Source organism: Bombus flavifrons, chromosome 7 (genome assembly GCF_040668555.2).
Source record: "Bombus flavifrons isolate JBK064 chromosome 7, iyBomFlav1_principal, whole genome shotgun sequence".
NCBI classification, from domain to species: Eukaryota; Metazoa; Arthropoda; class Insecta; order Hymenoptera; family Apidae; genus Bombus; species Bombus flavifrons.
Genome location: NC_138448.1, coordinates 8,835,317 through 8,851,731, shown reverse-complemented (window position 1 = coordinate 8,851,731; position 16,415 = coordinate 8,835,317). Strand labels below are relative to the sequence as shown.

At 37.5% G+C, this 16,415-nt stretch overlaps 1 protein-coding gene across 5 annotated transcripts in view; it reads left to right on the top strand.

Annotated features, from left to right (window-relative positions):
* The window catches only part of LOC138181830 (EGFR adapter protein), a 283,132-nt gene that overhangs the window by 225,106 nt on the left and 41,611 nt on the right, over nt 1-16,415 (top strand). Inside the window, exon 1 of one of the 5 annotated variants that reach the window (XM_069117126.1) lies at nt 9,199-10,430. The exons of the other annotated variants lie outside the window; for them this stretch is intronic. Within the exon in view, the coding sequence (XP_068973227.1) occupies nt 10,206-10,430 (225 nt within the window). The 5' untranslated portion in view covers nt 9,199-10,205. Of the gene's footprint in view, nt 1-9,198; nt 10,431-16,415 lie in introns of those variants that run through there. 5 annotated transcript variants of the gene reach the window in all.

Below are 16,415 nucleotides of genomic sequence, written 5' to 3'. Positions count from 1 at the left end.
AACAATATTTACCGGAGATGTAAATCATCGTGGAATACTTGTGAAGTTTAAGTTCACGTTATCTGGAAACCACAAAAGAAGAAGGAAATCATCGTTAACGGAGAATATTACAGCTTTGTCACAAAATTATTTCTTATTACTGTTCGTATTTATTATTATTTCTGTCGTACATGGTGATTTTTATGTAAAATATTTAACAACGTGAAATATTATATAGCATTTATCTTACGTAATATTGCATAATACATAATCTTATATGATCTTACATAAAGATATGTATTCTTGTAAAGGAACACGCTGAATTTCCGAAATTGGATAAAACAATTATTAGGAATAAATTTATTCAGAAAATTTATTGCCTAAAAAAGATGCAAAAGAATATATTTTTCCATTATCTAATATACTCCTGTTTTTATAAAATTAGCATACGTGGGATGAAGAAATTTTATTTATAAAAAGAAGTTAAACTATGGCACAACAATGACAATACCAGCACTATCGTTCGACGATCAAAGTTTCCAATCTGTACTTCGGTATTCAACCACGTGAACTGAACTTCCTTTATCGTGAGCGTATTCTGCATTCGTGGCAATAGAACCACGGTTCTATCGGTTGAAGGAAAAATTCTGTACCAGCGACGATAAGTTACGCATTCAAAGAAGGTACGACACATCGGTGGCAGTAGTATGTGGTAGTTATAGCAAGAACGTAATAAAATGTAACTGGTACCTGGCCGACAGTGAGCATCGATAGAAAATCAGGTTAATCTCGATATTTTCACGAAAAAATAGATCTCATTACGCGAAATTTATATAAGTTTGATCGTGTTATTACAAAACTTCGGATATTCATAGAATTTCATAGTTTAGAGAACATGACTGATAAAATAGAATATAAAAGTAGAGATGTGTTTCATCCATCAAATATTATAACGAATATTTTACTTTAAGCATTCTTTACATTTTTATATATCATATTTACTCAATACTGTGATTAAAAAATTAAATGGAACAACGTGATAAATTTTCCTGGTTTGTTCACGAAAATACCGAAACTGACATTATTGAAAAATTTATCTATTTCTTATGTTTCATTAATAGTAATAGCAATTTTTGTCTTGAAACTTTCTTAAGATGGCATTAATATGGCAATGACACAGTAAAGTATTCATCAATGTACGAACGTATGGAACTTTATAGCTTCCTTACTAAAAAATGAATTGCTTAATTAGTCTGATGTTCATAGAGTTTTGATAGAAGGCATATATTAAAAACAAATATTGCGGTAAAATATATTTATTCCTGTTGTCTATAATGTACTATTAAGAAACTTATTTTCAAGAAATTTCTCTTATCCATAATGTATAAGCATACATATTTCATCGTAAGAACCTGATACGCTTTTGATTTTAGTAAAAGATAAAAATAAAGGAAGAATCCGGTTCTGTCCGGGCTGATGGTTAGTCATATAAAGGAAAGTTACGCTTAAAATCGAAACTACGCAACATCCTTAATAAAGTATTGAAATTTCACTACATTTTGTAACTGTTTTATGTTTTATGCTCTATTCTATTGAAAATTATTTAAGTACTTTATTCGCTTAATCTCCCATATCCTTGCGCAATAATCGATACAGATTCAAATAATTTATATAAAAAATAAGATATAGAAGATGCTTGTCTTGCTATGAAAATACGAAACTATCAAAACGCGTGCATATGATAAATTTCACATATTGTTTAGCTATAAGTATATGCTACTGTAATCAGACAATTTATATCATTTACTATTTCATCGAAAAATGTTAATATTATTATTAATCGTTGTAAGCAAGTAATCAATACGTTTAACTTACGTGGACAAATTGTAATACTAAAAGTTAGAAAGCATAATGACGTAACTCGCGAGATAAGCTGAGAGTAATTGTGCAATAGACTACCGTACTGTACGCCAATAAGTTGTTCGTTTCAAAAGGACACGGTATCTTAATTAACTGATGCATATATTCTGCAATGCTACTGGGGAAAAAGTTAAATGTTATTCGAAAGTAAGTATTTAAATATTGTTCGATTCCTAAAGTAAATTATTTTCAAGCTATAATATCTATTGTTATAGAAAAGCACAAAATTGATTAAAAAGTTGAATGGTAGAAAACATAAATTTGTAATACTTTTTATTTATTAATATAGTTATTTATTAAGAAAGAATCGTGCAACGTCGTTTTCTTAAATAAATTTCTTAGCAAACGTAAACCCTCTAATTAATTATGGATATTTTTAATTTCATGGGAACTTTCTCTATAAATTCTCTGCTTGCTGCGGTGACTATATCCATGTATACTTGATGAAAGGAAACTTATGATACAGCATTTGGTTTTAAGATATCGTCTTGTGTGCAAGTGATATTTCAATGGTTGCGTTTAAGCGCGATCAATGCTACAACATTGGTAAGACTTGACTAATGAAGGTACATGTTCGTTTCGTAATCACGAACTACAGATATAAATGTTTGATGTTGATATGATCTGTCGGTTCGAAACTTTCCTTTCAACATATCTATATTTCATTTACCTATAGAAATCTAAATACAAATACAATGTAACGCGGTTTGTGAAATATTTCATAAATATTATTTTTCAAGTAAACTTACACTACACAGACTGTTACGAAATAACGATTGGATACTTTTATTTGGACAAAGAGAAACAATGATGGCACAAAGAAACGATTAAACTCTTTTCAATTTCGAAACGATAGATGAAAGGTTTTAATTAAGGAGGGTAGCGTGGCAATTGTAGAGTTAAAGCGAAGGTTTCAGTGAAGCATTTACTAGAATTTATGTCTGGAAAAACGAGAAAAAATGGATACAGCAGGTAGCTTCTTGGTGCGACGATATCAGCCAACGGGTACGTACTCCAATACTGGCCACTGTTGCCTTGGAATGAGGTTGACCTTGGCATTCTCGTACAGATAATAGTGGTACCTAGTTGGTGGCTGCGTACGCTCCCCTCTTTTCGATGTCGTACCCTCATTTCACTTCTTGCTACCTCACCCCGTAGCTACATCAGCGCCTACCGAGAAATGGAATAAATCGAACGACCACGTACTCGCTTTGGCTTTCTATTCGTGACGATCATGACGAGTTTTCCTGGTGAGACCGTGGCTGCACGCGATCCACCTAGTACGCAACGCATTTGTTGAAAGAGACAGAAGATTTGATCGACGATGAACGATTCTCGCGAACGGTAAGAAGCTCCTACGGTCGACTGTCCTGTCACGAACAACGCTCCAACGAATGACTAACAGCCGACTTTAATTTTCTTATTCCGTCTGCGATATCAGCTTCTCGCCAACGCGACGCGGCTCTCGTGGAAAATATGAAGGATTGAGACGCGAAGTCGTTGAACGCGCCACTCTACGCTTGACCACCGAAGGAGCATAAATTTTACAACCAATAGTAATGCATTCGAAACGGTGCTCGTTCTACCAACTTTTAGTAAAGCTATTTGCGTACACCACCGCCCATACGACGCAGACGAACAACAGACAGTCTGACAAACCACTAGGAAACTTCGTTAAACTTCATTTGGAATCTTTGGTTAAACTAAAGGACGCATATAGTCAACGTTGTACTTAATAGTCTGCTACCTATGGGGAAGACTTTAGATCTCGAGATTCGAGTTGAGAGAGTCGAGGTTCGACTGTGTGCTATTAGCTTTAAAAATAATTGGACGTCAAACAGGAATATCTCGGCCTAATCGCAAGCTCGGAGGTGGTTAAACATGCTGATACCGTTCAAACAGGCTCGCTAAACAGAGATTGAAGGGAGAGCTTGAAAGCACAGGTTGATAAGGTATCCCGGCTGTTGAGACCGTTAGAAGGAACAGACCAGAGCGCCGCGCCGCGACGCGGCTTGCAGGACGCGAGTCGCGTGGAGGCGTGCGACTATGTAAGTTATGCAGCCTCGGGTCTTTCTGTAGCTTTTTATTAGCTCTGCTTGGCCCTTTCCTCCGTCGATTACGACGAAGAAAACGAACACGCCGCCGATGCCCGTGACAAAAAGTAACATCCTTATCTTTTGTCGCGAATTTAACCTTCGACACCAGCTCGAAGATTTGCCGAAACTGCATGTGAGATTGTCGATACAACATATATGTGATATATACGTGGGAAGCAAATTTTGCAAGATCTATGACCATGCATTGCCAAGCTCTTACGCAGCAACCGAGTTAAACGCACTGAGTTACACAAGATTTATATACACTGCATGTAACATTTGTATCGTGTTCCTTTAGACGACAGAATAAACAATTTGCGTTACGTATAAAAGGTTTGATCGTATTAAACATCGAGCACAAATTGAATGGAAATTGAATGCAATTTATATGATATTCGCGTGAATTGTAAACTATAGACACGTTTTACAACTTCACTCGAGACACTTGATACGAGACAGTATATGTATATTTAAATAATTAAAATACATACAGCATGTTTTATATACATACGTACAACGTTCTGAAATTGAACAAATATTTACATTTCGTTATAACGATTTGTCAATATACGTAAGTTGCACGCTTCGACATGTTTCAGGATTTCACGAATCTCGTAACTTTTCGTACGTCTGTAGTACACATATATCGTTTTTACGAGAGTAAAATTTCCAGTCACACCGTATGACGATGCTACAAATTTGTACAACGCATTGCCCATCGGTGTAACATTTCTAACCTGTTCGCTACGTGTCGAGAAGAGCGGCGGTAGACAGTAATTTTCGTTGGTCGTAATAAAATTCAGCGAGAAGACAGGAAATCGTTGACGATTTCTCGTTGAGAACTTCGTTGAATCTTAACGCGTGATCTGCATAAACGATCGCGCGGAATATTATCCTCGAACCTCCTTCCAGTCCACGGCCGAAGAAAGGGTATCGAGTGATTTATTCCGGCGTTAGGAGCGCGCCTTAAGGTTTCGTGAAATTCACGCCGAGCACGACGACCAAGTGGAATCTCTTGTACATTAAATTAGCCAGGGTTGACGATTAACTCAAGATCATTTACGAGCTCTGGCTACCGGCGAGCCGTACTACCTTTACTACCTCGTATCCGTCCACCCCGTTTTCCGCGGTAACTGCGGTAATTGAATTTGAGAGCAGCTCCCGTATTCCTAACTCGACTTTCTGTTTATACCGGAAAAAAAAAGAACTTGATAGCTCGTCCAACGAAATTCCGGACCTCGCGAATCTTAAAAATATATGATTACACGACGTTTTCCCTTGCGTCTCGATTATTTAATGTTCTGTAATTGAAAACTGTTTGCAATTCATATCGCGAAGGTTTACTTTGTTAACAGAATGTTACATCGTTTACAGGAGAATACCATCTACATTTTTATTATCTACTTTATTACTGATCAGGTGATCGACTTGCTTGCGTAAGTTCGTAGAAATTACACGTTACAACGTAATATTTGAATTTTCAATTATCCTCCTTTACTTGTTATTACTTTGCATTTTGTAGATTGATTACCACAAAACTGTTGTTAATTTTCATGGCCGGACGGTGTAACATAGTTCTTAAACCAGTATCCTATGTAAATCGAGAAAGAATTATCCGACTTGCATATTGTAACTTGTAGAAGCACGTATTTAACGGTTTTTCTTTCCGAAAGCATCGATACTCGTAAATCCGCGATTACACGACATTTTCCCATTTATCTCGATAACCGAAAAGTTTTGTGTAATTTATAGGCTACTTTCTTATGTATGCGGCTTATCTCTTGTTACACGCATCTATCTTTTTATCTTCGTCGAAACTCCTCACCTTGTGAATAATGACGTTATTACGAAGACATCGGTAAAAGTGTTCCAATAAAACTTATCTCGGCACAATAAGTTATTTTCTACCTAATGCTAATGGTCCTATAATTTGTGTAAACTCTAAGAACATTTGTATATGTAGCTAGGATTTATAATCCTGTAGAGTTTGGAAATTTTCGTGACATTTATTTTAGAAATACCAGCTGATCCAATAGATTGAAACTGTTTTTTTTTTTTTTCATAAATATAAATTTCAATGTCTATCGATTATTTCTTGGATTTTTATCTCATTTACTTGATATAATATATGTACGTATGTTTACAGAAAGCTGTATACGATACGTTCTTATAATTTTCGTAGCAACCTCTCGTTTCCTTTTTTTACTTAATATCTAACGTCAATGAAGCTACAAGATTATTAGGAAACAGCTTGCGAAAGGTTTTATTCTTTCCATCGTTCATTTATTTGTAATTTCTCTGTCGCGGAAGAAACTACAATATTTAACGTTGATGAAATATTTAACTTTACCAGATAATATAGTTTGCGCGGATGAAATTTTACAATTTCCACATTGTAATAAAATTATCAGTTGCAACATTTTCTATATGAGTGTCTATGTGCAAATAAATTTTTTAATAACTTTTTTCTTTAAAAAAATCACTATCTCAAGAATACACGACTACATTACGTTATAACAAAAATTTGTTAAAACTAATGTAGTAAATTATAATAATTATATATTAAACTTCACAATTTTTAACCTAAATACCATTGAAGAAATGAAATAGAGAAGTTCAATAAATCTGCTGAAGATCTGAATGTATATCGTAAAATCGTTTATATTCTGCATGGAACCGAATGACAACAAATAGAATAATGTAATTTTATTATATTGATACATCGAAGATTAATAAGATTATTATTATACTATTGAATATATGAATTCTTTATAGCTCAGCGTTTTCCCAAAATGTTTTGACAATTTCCTAATGATTTCTTAGGTTTTTTTAAGTTTCTATGAGTGTCGGAATACTTATAAGTAGTTAATAGCAAGGGTGTACATATAACCGCATTCGATTATATCACATTTTGTGCGTGTATATATGTACATACATGGACATTCAATATTCATACGTATTGCCAAATTCGTGAACTTATACAAACTAATATTTTATCGTATTTAGCTTTCTAAACATTTACAGGTTTTCTACTGATTTTCCCGTAGCAGAGACGTCGAACTATCTCAAAAACGCGCGACTGCATTACATTGCGTTTACGTGTGTGTATAAAATATAAATAGCTTTAGAAAGTTCAATCGCGGGAAAATACGTTCGTTTACAGTGCACCTCCATAACGGTTGAAGTGCCCATTGAAGAGTGGGCGCATCAATAAAAGAAGCTCCCACACCTACTATACGTTTAATACATTCAATTTCTCGACTCATGACTGCATTCACAAAGTCAATTATAAAATAGCGCTAAACATGATATCGGCTACTTTCTCCGTGTACCTATGGAATCCGTCGATCTAACGGTACTCACGCTGCCTGCGACGATCGCGACAATTGACCGGCGTCGATTCTTCCGAATTGCCACGGCTCGAGAAAGAATGCTCGGTTTAATGATGGCCGATTTCACGATCGGGAAGATCGACTTGGACGGCACCTCCTTTCGGAACGAGGGTTGCGAACCAAAGAACAAGACAAAAAATGCACGAAAAGATGGAACGCGCGGGACCTTACCCTTGTTTGCGAACCGCGCGTCGATCGATCCTCGATCGATGACGTCGCGGATGTCGTGCACGAAGTGGAAGGTATCAAGAGTAACGTCCGTGGTCCGACACGAGTCCACGATCGTGTGCCGGCAGGAGGTCAAAGAACGCGAATCGCAAACTCATGCGATCGGCGCGTTGCGGCCTCTCTCGAGAACGGCTCTGGCTGTGCGAAAGCAGGACAAGGAGAGCGGCCAGATGCAAAGGCTGACAAGGAAGAGGATAGCTGGTATTCGCCAGCTGCCGTTGAACGTGTTCAATGCCGCAGTTGGAGCAAGAAAGCGGTCGGAGAGAAGAGGTCGGTCGGTCGGTCGCTCTGCTGCTCGGTTCCGTGGTCTGGTGGGGGTAGAGCCGTGTGGGCCGCCTGGTGCTACTCCTGCTTCGTGTTCTTCTTTCGACTTCAGTCTCTCTCTATACGTACCGGGAGGTATTGCCATTGCTGGGCCGGCTAGCATGCTCTAGGCAGCTCGTCTCGCTCGAGAGGAGCACCACCTGGATTGGCTTCTGTCAGGTAGGACCGAAACTGCGACGTCCACCAGGGGAAGGGGACACGAAAATTCACCGGCATCTCTTCTCCAGCCATTCCAGTTGACAGTAGAGAGAAGGCACGCGAAGCCTTCTGCCGTCCCGTGAATCGCTCTAGAAAACAGACGTTTTCTAAATTAACCGAATCAACGTGCTCCATTCAAGCTACTCTCTTTCTCTCTCTCTCTCTCTCTCTTTCTCTCTCTCTCTCTCTCTCTTTCTGTGTTTATCTCTCTCTTTCTCTCTCTCTCTTTCCGTACCAATCGTTACTTATCATGTACCCGATTTTCCCTTAAAAACTAGTATTGTTCGGTTCTTGGTGTTTAGGAGTTTCAGTGAAATCGTCGTGTCGTAACGAGTATACCTCGCTTCCGAAGGTTGTGCCAGAGAACGGAATGTCGTCACGTTAAAGATCGTCCTTCTACTCGTAAATCTAACTCCGTTCGTATTGCCACGTTCGTATAACGGAGTCGTATCCGGCAGTGCTTGCTCAGTGCAAAGAGAGAAAACGTGTAAAACTGGTAGGGAACTCGAGCTTGCTAGTTGTCTCTACGTTTGGATCAATCGATTCAGGGATGAAGCGAAACGACACGCGGGTATCCCGCGAATATTACTATATGCAACAGTGCAACAGGTAGCATTATCAACGGTAAAGTTCGAACAACGTAATCGGGCCAATTGGAAAATTTAGGTCAGAACGATATCTCTAGTCGATTGATTGGCTTTCGTGTCCGTTAGCCATAAGGATAAAACAGAAGAGAAAAATAGAAGAGTGAAAAGAGCACGAGAAAAAGACGCAAAGTTAACGTGCTAGTGGTAGATGCAAGTATGGTTGACAGTCGACGAGGACGAAGCGAAAGGCAGTTTCGAACTCGTTAACCGGTTTCCACGGATCGGCATGCAGAACGACACTCGGTGAAGACTACATACGCCACGAAGTGGAGCCCTGGATGTTCCGTGCGTGTCCCACGCGTAAAGCGATCGGACCGGTCTACCGGATCAGAGACGGATGATCACCTGCCAACGATAGTATACCTTACAGCGGTACAAGGTGGTACTGGATAATTTTCGAAGACCGTACCAGAGAAGCATGGATACCGCGAAACGCTTTTATTGTCCCGATGAATCGGTGCAATATTTATAGTCGTAGTCGTCGATCTACAGAAACGTTTCGCTCCGCTTACGGACACGTAGAGGCGATGTTTATGCAACGACTTTAAAATAGAAGATCAACATACCACGGACGAGATTATTGTTTCAGCGAGTGGAAAACGAGCAACGAGAAGCTATGAAGACATCGACACCGGAAAGAAACACACGTGTCAATCATTGAAACGTGCCTTCCTCATAGTTCTGTGAAGTATTTTTATTTGTGCGTGATCCAGATTCCTCAGACGATTTTCCTGCATGCATAAAGTGATCGAGACGCATCAGTTGGTTTTCTCAAGTGCTCGGAAGAACGTCGTATTCAGGCAACACCATGGTACTATTATCTTTACGCGATTTATCATAGGCGAAGACGGAGTGAATTCCTCGAAAAGTGTGCCTGTTCGCTGATAAGTGAATGAAGGTTTCACTGGGTAGTGCTGAATGCTGTACAGCCGGTATGCCGGTAGTATGCGAATTAGAAAGTGTGCTAGGTGGTGCCGTGGACAAGTGAGTGCCAGTTAAATCGACAGCTTGTTCCGAAGAAAATTCGCGTCTCGAATTGATGTTTGGTCCGATTGACGTTTGTTCAAAGAGTGACCTTCGATCGGTAAGCCACAGATGAAGTATGAAACATCAAGTCATTCGACCGTTTATACTTTCTAATAACGTTCCACCGGCGATATTACTCGTCGAACGAAATGGTAAATTTATTACGAGGACGGTGTGTCATGACGGAGAACCCACGTGTGATTTGCGCGTAATTACTCGGTCGTGTGATGTGTTCGGTTCGTACGGTGAACGGAAAGACAAATATATATTTGTCGAGTGATTAGACAAGTGTGTTGATTTTATTAACCGAAAAAATTGCCAAAATTTGGCAAAGACCGCAAACCGTGCGCTTCGAATCGTGTTGGAGGACGAAGAAGTGCAACGGTCGCCGTGGCATGAGGAGGTTCACACGCAGGCGCAAAATCCTGGCCGCATTCTCTGCGATTATGGGACGCCTTGGTAAAGGCTCGCAGAGCACAACGAGGCCCATCTTCAGGGTACAGTATCGCAAACTAGTAGACGAGTACTCGCAGCAACAGGAACAGCTGAAGTTTATGCCAGCATTACCTGACTACATGTCGTACTGCTGTTGCCGATGTGGTCATACTCAAAAACTAAAAGTAAGTTCTTTTACGTGCGTATTCACCTATCATATTTACGTATGCACTAGGATCTGAAATTATCTGAAATTGATCTTCATGATCTTCCATTGATATTTCGTATCATATAGAAAAAAATAGTCGCTGAGTAGAAGCAGATTAATCCTTTCTGTACGAATTGGTTTTATGCTACGCATTCACCTCGACGAGGTATTTGAACCGACAAATTATGCGTTCGTGACCTAAATGCGTTTTCGATCTCTTTAGAAAGATCGTAGGTAGGTAATGCAAAAGTTACCAAAGCGTAACACGAATGACGCAAGTATTAATTACGATATAAATTTATTAAATTACCAAAAATATTTAGTTTTTCAGTTGCAAAGAAATTTCAATTGTGATACACATTTTTGTTCGAAGAAAATGACTGTAGACTTTGTTAAACGTACATAAATCACAAAATTGTTTCTGATATAATATGTGCGTACATACAATGACTCAAGAAAATATTTAACTTAACTTACGACAGAAACGTTTCTTACAAATACGTATATTGTCTGATTTTTATGAATATATTGTGAAACTTTTTGAAGTTTCATTAACATTGTAATGGAACACGACTGCCGTGATTATTTTGGTAAAATTTGATACCAATCTGAAAATGTGTATAGTATTTACAAGTTATTTGTTGCAAATGTGCAATTAGACGTATGACATAGGCTAAAGATAATCCCGCTACAAATATTATGGTTATTAACGTAATCAATACTCTGACGATCTCTGCAAAATGTATGCTTGCGATAAATATCTTATGATTTCCACGCACATTTTCAAATTTGATTCAAATTTGACCAATATCTAAAGAAGTTTTAAAAAGCTTAAAAATAAAAATTCTCTGAAATATTCAGAATATTTTCCTAAACCACTGTGTTCATAGTCCGAAAGAATGGATCTTTCTTATCATATAGGTCATACAAATTCGATAATTGTATCACAAATATGTACTTTTAAAATTACACGACTCAAACAAGTTCTTCCAGAAGAGCGAAAAACTATTTGGTAACCCACGAAACACGTTTTACGCTAAACACTTAATGCTGACTAAAAGAACAGTCTCTAGAGAGCGCTAATCAAATATTATTTTTCTCATTTTCTATTCTTCCTTTTAAACTCTCTCTTCCACGATTTTGACATTCTCCTGAGACAGAACAAGATTATCTCCAGCCGTGATACTTTTGAAACGCGTTACTATGATATACAGGGTGGTTGGTAACTGGTGGTACAAGCGGAAAGGGGGTGATTCTACGCGAAAAAAGAAGACGAAAATATAGAATAAAAATTTTTCGTTTAAGGCTTTGTTTTCGAGAAAATCGGCTTTGAATTTTCACTTTATCTTTAGCACTTTAGCACTTTATCACGTCTCGCTATAACGGATCTCACTGTAGATCGTTGTCTCGATGGAAAAATTAAAAAAAGAAAATTAAAAAAAATAAATTTTTATTCTATATTTTCGATTTCTTTTTTCGCGTAGAATCACCCCCTTTCCGCTTGTACCACCAGTTACCAACCTGTATATAGAGTCAGTCTATTATTTGCTGCAATTTAAACGCAATTAACGTGACAGTAAGGTGAACGGAATAAGATCATCTGCGTGACATTCGATCTCAGTGAGACATTCGATAGTATCGTATCCAACTATTCTTCGTAAGGAGCGGAAAGAGCAGGTAGGACCTGCACGCAAGTCAACTTTCACGCGAGTCAACGAAGATTGCGTCATTAAAATGATCCCAAGGCACTGGCGCGCGACGCGGTGCGGTGCGGTGCGACGCGTCGTCCGGCTTATCTTTTATCTTCCTTTCTTTTCTGAACCGTTGTGCTTGCTCGTTCTGCGCCGGACTGCAAATCATTGAGAACATCTTACCGTATTAACCGATCGCGATTAGGTTGCAGTACCGCAACATGACCCCAAATATGCCGATGCATCTGGCAAGTAGGAATTCAAGAAACCAAGTCCCCCATTGTTTCGCCAAATGGAGGCAAGCCGAAACCAACGGCTAGTGAAAAAGTCGTGGCATTTTTGTTGTTGTTTCGTTGCCTGTAAAGACATAACTCGCAAGTATTATTCAATGTAAAACGAGATGAAATAAATGACGCGAACGAGAGCATATAACGGAGAACACTGCGTAGAATGAAGAGAAATTCTGTTATAGAATCAAAACACAAAATGAAATCTTTCACGTTTCATGCTTTTAGAATATGCTCGCGTATAATGGCAGATAAAAATATTATTGTTACACACAGTTGTAATGTACAGTCATTAAAAGAGAAACATTTTCAATGTTATTCAATTATATTCGAATTAGTTCAAATGTATGTAACTGGAAATCTTAATTACATTATTTGATAACTTATAACGAGACAAGATTCAGAAAACGGTAACATTTCGTCGGGACAAAAGTATTCGTGAAGTTTGTAAAAAACTTGATTCTACATCTTTCGATATTTCCTCTTTCTTTCTTTTCTTTCTTTCAAATTTCTGTGAATTGCTCTTTCAACTTTGAATCGTATTTCTGTACTAACTTATGTCTTTGTCAACTTTTGCTCGTCTATCGCTGTAAAGCTATGATATGTAGTTACATATATTTGAATATCTATGTTTGTTATTTGATAAGCTGGAAAATTTTTTTTTGTCATTTCTGCAAGAAACTGTTTTTCAAGATATTAGGATAAGTAATAATACAGTAGATAATATTTTCAACAATACGCATAAGTTAATACGTAATATATAATAAGATCGTAGAAATTTTGAGGGAGAAAGTGGATATTTGTTACGATTTTACCGATATATTTTAGCTACGTTACCATTTTTCCGATATGCGGAAAACCGATCGAAGAGGAAATAGCGTGGAATTTTACTTAAACAAAGTAAACTCACATGCAAAGATTTTCACATGCGTGAAAGAAACGTAACGTTGTATATATAGTAACGACTTGCCACTTCTCATCTTGTTTTGTACCTGTTCAACTGGTTGACGTGTTAAATAGATCCACTATCCCAGTAAGTCCGAAACGAACTGGTTAAACCAAACATGGACGTAGGAAAAGGCTAGAAGAAAATCTAAAAGCCACGGATCCCTTCGAAGACGTACGATCCAACGATCTAAGAAAGTCCCATGGAAAAAGTTGGAATGCTAAGATTCCGAGGAAACCGAACGAATAAATATCTAAAGTGAAATGAGAATTTGTTACCGTGGAAAAAGAAACGCTTGGAAACTGCTATCTGGTTGAAGAAATATTTCTAAAAGGATGCATTAAAGCCACTCTGAAAGGACGCACTCGATAGTTTCTAACGGCGATGGAAACATTCTACGCATACCGTTAAAACTATATCAAGTAATTTTAATCTCATTTGACAAACGTGTTACCTAATGACCAACGATAAATTCAGAAAATTCCCCGGCGTGGCTGTATCCGAGGAAATCCACCTGGGCTACTGTATCCACCGCACTCACGATGATACATCGCCCGGTTGCTTTAAATTATCGAAAGCTGATTTTGACTTTCTAACTCTCTAATTTCTTGGTCGTGTCGCATCGTGGCACTACGATGTATTTATGGATTTACTTACTAACTCATGCGAAAAGCTAAAGTGGATAGGCACCGTTGCGAATCGATCGTTGAATTTGCCGATCTAGGAGAGTCACCGATCGTTCGAATGCATGCAGAAGCCTTCGAACGGCCTAACCTTAGCGATATTACCATCGAGAAGAGACGGCAGAGAGAAAGAGAAAGTAGAAGAGGAAAGAGAAAGACAGGAGAGGGTATAAGCCGTGGGATCGGACGGGCGCATTCCTCAGGACCGTACTTATAAGCTGCTCGTGGCATCGGATACCTCGTGTTCGCTGCCTCTTGTCTCTTTACCGACAGAGTGTCTGTATAATACTGATATTTCAGCAGCCCCCTTTTCTACCTTTATACAGCATCCCTGTATAAATTACTCGAAATTGGAGAAATTCGATAAATTTCAGAAATACGATGAGAACTAATTGTTTTGTGTTAACAATCCCTCCGGGTGTATATTCAACGATCCTACCAATTTTCTGATTATTACGTTTAGCAAAATGCAGGGAGCGTGCATACGAAGTGTACTTATAAAGGTAGAAAAATATGAAATTGAATTTATAGGATTTATATTTTTTGTACGTTAAACACGTGTGTTACCTTGTACGTATGCTATCAATTTATAACATCTGTTAGAAGAATCATCAAATTGCACATAAAAGAATCGCATTGCGTGGATGAAGAACAATATTTGAAATAACAGTAATAATAACGCTATTAAATATACATCAGAACGTACAAGAACAAATTACGCAGAAAAATCATTTCTGGAGAAAGATAAATAAATAATAATAGGCTGCTTCTTCAGATCTCCCGCAGAGAGCATGATTCGTGCGCACGTATGAAAATAGGAAAAATGATATAAATAGCATGAGGTAATGTTGTTGAAGCACTTATCACCACCTTCCACGTAAATCGTCTTCAATCCTTTTTTAGCTCCGCCCTTTAAGTCGTGCTCACAGCCCAGACACATTTATCGTGATGCATTCGCTCTACTTCCTTCCCATGACACGTCGTGTGCATCGTTCCCACACTACCAACTAGCACAATTTAGATAAACCGCTGTGGTGGAGAGATTAAAAGGTTAGCCGAGAAAATACAGTACGTTAATTGCCGCCGCTTGAACCACACGACCTCGCCAGAAGTAACAAACAGGCCGGGATGTAACTTAAAGACCTTTCCAAAAAGGGACGTTCCTGTATATAAAAAATATAGCGCACGGTGCACACGTTGCTGCTAACGCTGAAAGAGTAGGAGCAACGTTTCCCGAGTAATTTTCGGACAGATGCTGGTTTGGGTATAAAAACGTTAAATTTCTATGTGTACAGAAAACTTGATTAATAAACAAGTTGCAACGTCGACGATTTATTCGGAAATTAATGGATAAACGAGGTATTATAAAGCTTTTACAGCTTTTACTGGCAAACGAAATTATTTCAAAGTAAAAGAAAGTCAAGACAGTTTCATCGCTAATAATCCAGTAATAAACGCGTTCAAATTCATTCAGCCAACCCTGTAATTAGAAAAGAAAAAGATGAGATAGTTTTATATGTTTGCACCTTCGTCAATTATTTGCATCGAGTTGCATGAATTGTATTTGCATTCGTTTCATATTAATATAAGAAACTCTTTTAACTAACGAACATCCACGTTTTTGTATTGACCATTTGTTAAATTATGAGATATTGATTTGTGTTTAGATAAAGTATGTTTATTAAGTTATTTTTTAAACCATTGTACTTCGGAATGAAATCGAATTAAAAGCATCCTATCGCAATACATACACGTTTGGCAACAGTTTATTAAAAATACTTATCCAGTTCTTAAAAGGTGTTAGTGCTTTCGAATTAATTTTAAAAGATTTTTGAGTAGCGTAATTTTTACAGTAGCTTTCTACTTTAGAAAGTTTTATTTCATTATTTAAAAATATAATAATTTATGAAAAATAAATTCAGTGGGCATTTATAGCAGAACTTCATAATATTTTAATTTAATTGGCTCCTGTTTCTGATACGCGAGGACTAACGTTATTATTCGTATTGAAAAAACTTTGTAGATAATATACAAAATTTCCAAATGATCATTTTTCAAGTATGTAAAATAAAATTTTATACGACGTGTATATAATTATAATTATTTAGATTATTCCTTATTAATGTACCAAAAACTGATTAATCGTTTGGTGCTTTCGTGTTAAATCCTTTAATAAAAGTAACACGTTGTTTTCAACAATTTTTTATGAAAATATACAAACTCTTTCATAAAATGTAGTACTATCGAATGAGAGTTTCCATAATAAATCGAAGGCGGAGAATAAAGCTTTATAGAAGAAGATTTTATTTTTCAGAAAATCCATCTTAGATATGCATCAAGTACGCGTGCACTTAA